Source organism: Manduca sexta, unplaced genomic scaffold (genome assembly GCF_014839805.1).
Source record: "Manduca sexta isolate Smith_Timp_Sample1 unplaced genomic scaffold, JHU_Msex_v1.0 HiC_scaffold_159, whole genome shotgun sequence".
NCBI lineage: Eukaryota > Metazoa > Arthropoda > Insecta > Lepidoptera > Sphingidae > Manduca > Manduca sexta.
In genome coordinates this window covers 21,764-24,672 of record NW_023592469.1, presented here as the reverse complement: position 1 = coordinate 24,672, position 2,909 = coordinate 21,764, and the positions used below count along the sequence as shown (strand labels likewise).

The following is a 2,909-nucleotide window of genomic DNA, read 5'->3' as shown; positions in this document are numbered from 1 at the left end:
AAGTCCTAGGCCTGAATGTTAATGATTTAAAGTAGGTATCCTGTGTTCCTTGTTTTGCTCAGGTTTATTGCCAATATTTGGTTGTTTCAATGCGTTGATGGCAATATCTAAATGTTTCGATGTGTAATCATTCATTGCATTTATAATTTCAATCGTCCCTTTTGCATTTCATAGATGATAGAGCCAATTTTTCCAAGAATTTGCGCTTTTTATTTCCTTCGATGATATTCGTTTGGTTGTTTTCAATGACATGAGCAGATCCAGTTGATTTTGGTAAAGTATTTTCGTGTATTTCGATATATTTCGTCATCGAAAATTCATCATTTGTTGGACGTTGAGCATCATCAATGATGCGTTCATCAGCAGGTTCACTTTGCGTATTTGGTTTTACAAATTTATCAGCTGACAATCTAGATGCATTGAAAATTGGTGGCTTATTTAGATTTTTCACTAATTCATCTTTTGTACAATTGTCAACTGCTGAAAAATCAATGGATTCTTTTGAAGACAGTGCCTTATTATTTTGTTCGTCTCATTTTGCTATAGTCGTCTTTAGTTAAATTGTGTCGATTATCGATAACTCCATCATTAACTTGAGGCATAAAAAATTGAGTGGGTTCTTGTGATTGTTGCGTATTTTTATCCATTTCAAATTGGACTTTACGCTTTACTCCACTAAATGTATTATCTTGATTTAGTGTACTTTCCTTAGTTTGAGGCGTAGAAACTATTTCGGGAGACTTTAGTATTGATTTTGGTATATTATTTTCATGTTTTTTGTTATCAGAATATGAAGACTTTACTAAATATGGTGTAGTGTCTTCTTTTTCATTGGATATAATTTCATTTTGCGGGTTCTTATTATTTTTAGGGTTAGAAAATGCAAGTGATTTTATTAAACTTGTATTTTCGTGTACATTTTTCAGTATTGGTTGTATTATTTTTAGCTATAGGTGTAGAAGATCCCATGGGTCCTTCGCTTGGTGTTCTATTGTTTTGAACTTGAGATGTGATACGAGGCTTCTTACTGCTCGACAGTTCCTTATTCAAGTCTATAGTGTTTGATTTATGTTTATTCGCTTTGACACCTAAAGAAAATCGATAAATATGATTAGGTATGAATAGTAAAATCTATTGATTTAGTGGCGTAGTTATATTGCGGATCAAATACAGCGCTGAGGTCTTGGGTTCGAAGCCCGAGTCAACTAAAGTGATATTAGGTTTTCCTACTCAGTATCAGCCCGGAATCTAGAATTTAAAAGCGAGCATCCAAAAATACGAACCCGGAATTCGAACCCAGGACCTCAGAGCGGTGTTGTACAGCGGACGGAATACAACTATAATGTAAAATAAACAAAGGTGTACCTTTATTTACTGAGGCTGATCCTAGGCTTGTGTACCGCAACGTGGAAAGAACTGCTTCGTTGACATCATCTGAAAAAACATATCGCTCAAACAAATGAGATTCTTGTTTCGTCCGAACAGCGACCACAATATAATATCTTCTTCTTCTTCTTCTTCTTGCGTCGATGTCCTCAATGCTGAGGGTCGTGACCCCCTACACGGATCATTTTATTCCGGACTATACTGCGCCAATGGTGCCGGTCTTCAGCAACGTGGATTGCTTCATACATGTTGCTGTCAAGAGCGGAGCGGATTTGGTCCGACCAGCGCATCGGATTACGCCCTCGAGATCTTTTACCTTGGACTTTGCCGGTAATAACGATCTTTTCAAGATTGTCACTATTCTTCCGGGCAATATGGCCGAAATACTCAAGGACTCGTTTCAGGCAGATGGTCGAAAGCCTAGTTGAAATCCTTAGCTCCTTACAGTAGTACAGTACAATATAATATATTGGGCACAAATTCCATACTCCATGCTGACATTGAATAAAAAAGCGAATATCACTACCGGACGGGTATTGGAACCCAGAATATCAAAGCGGTAGTCGCATTGTGCTCGCAATCCTTTACTGGTAGGTGTCTCGTATGCGAGGGGCCGTCGCCGCCATCGCTAAAGTCCCTTACAGCCCTTCAATACTTGTCCGACATATAAACTACGACTTGGTTTCCAGGTTGTTTTGAGTATTGGACCTCGCAGGCTACACCGGGGACCCGCGAATGGGATACTGGATCCCTCGGCTTAGCGAGTGCAGGGTCCTGGAGGAAAGTTGGGAAGGGATAGCTGGGAAGCAAGTGTGGGGGAAGGATGAGGAAACCTCATAGGATCGGAGGAGGGGAGAAGGCTAGGGACTGAATTCAACCACTTACTAGTACTAGATACAATCTCGCACAAATGCCGCTTCCAGTCCGCCGCTGGTATCTCATTCTTCCTAACTCGCTCTTCAATCGATGAGTCCTCGCTGGGGTAAACGATCACAGCCGTGTTATCCGTCAGACGATGAACTTTCACCCACGATTCCGGCACGAAGGCATACTTAGTTTCATTCTCACTTTTAGAATTTACGAACGTAACAACATGATACTTTGTCGCCATGTCGTCACAAGTGCAGCCACGACGCCGCGCCGCAACGCTCAGTACTCCAGAGTCCAGCACGAACTGACGCATGCGCAGAATAAAGGCGGCAGCTCGCGTAAGATAACAGATATTTAATTAGGGCCGCCATCACCTAAGTTGCCGACGCCGGATAAACAGGGAAAAAATCCTGGACTTTGAATTGAATTTGGCCTAAATATGGGTTTGTCCCCGAACACCTCTGAAAAAATATGTTTTTCAACGCGCGGGGGCACAGATCGGGGCGTTCGATCGTAGACTATTTTGCCATGCCTTGGCCGCATTCACCGTTTATGAATTTTTTGACTAAGATTTATTTCAATTTAACGCTTATCTATAAAAATTATGGACCCCGGACCCCTCTCAAACTAGGACAAATCCGGGGAAATTCGGA

At 41.1% G+C, this 2,909-nt stretch overlaps 1 protein-coding gene across 1 annotated transcript; it reads right to left on the bottom strand.

Moving 5' to 3' along the window:
- Positions 1-545: 545 nt before the first annotated feature.
- LOC119191506 lies at positions 546-2,587 on the bottom strand. The gene is made up of 3 exons (XM_037445394.1): positions 2,272-2,587; positions 1,366-1,434; positions 546-1,088 (listed from the first exon to the last, which is right to left on the bottom strand). Exons 1-3 carry the CDS (start codon positions 2,567-2,569, stop codon positions 874-876), a joined length of 582 nt encoding a protein of 193 aa, XP_037301291.1. The 5' UTR covers positions 2,570-2,587; the 3' UTR covers positions 546-873.
- Between the last annotated feature and the right edge of the window lie 322 nt (positions 2,588-2,909).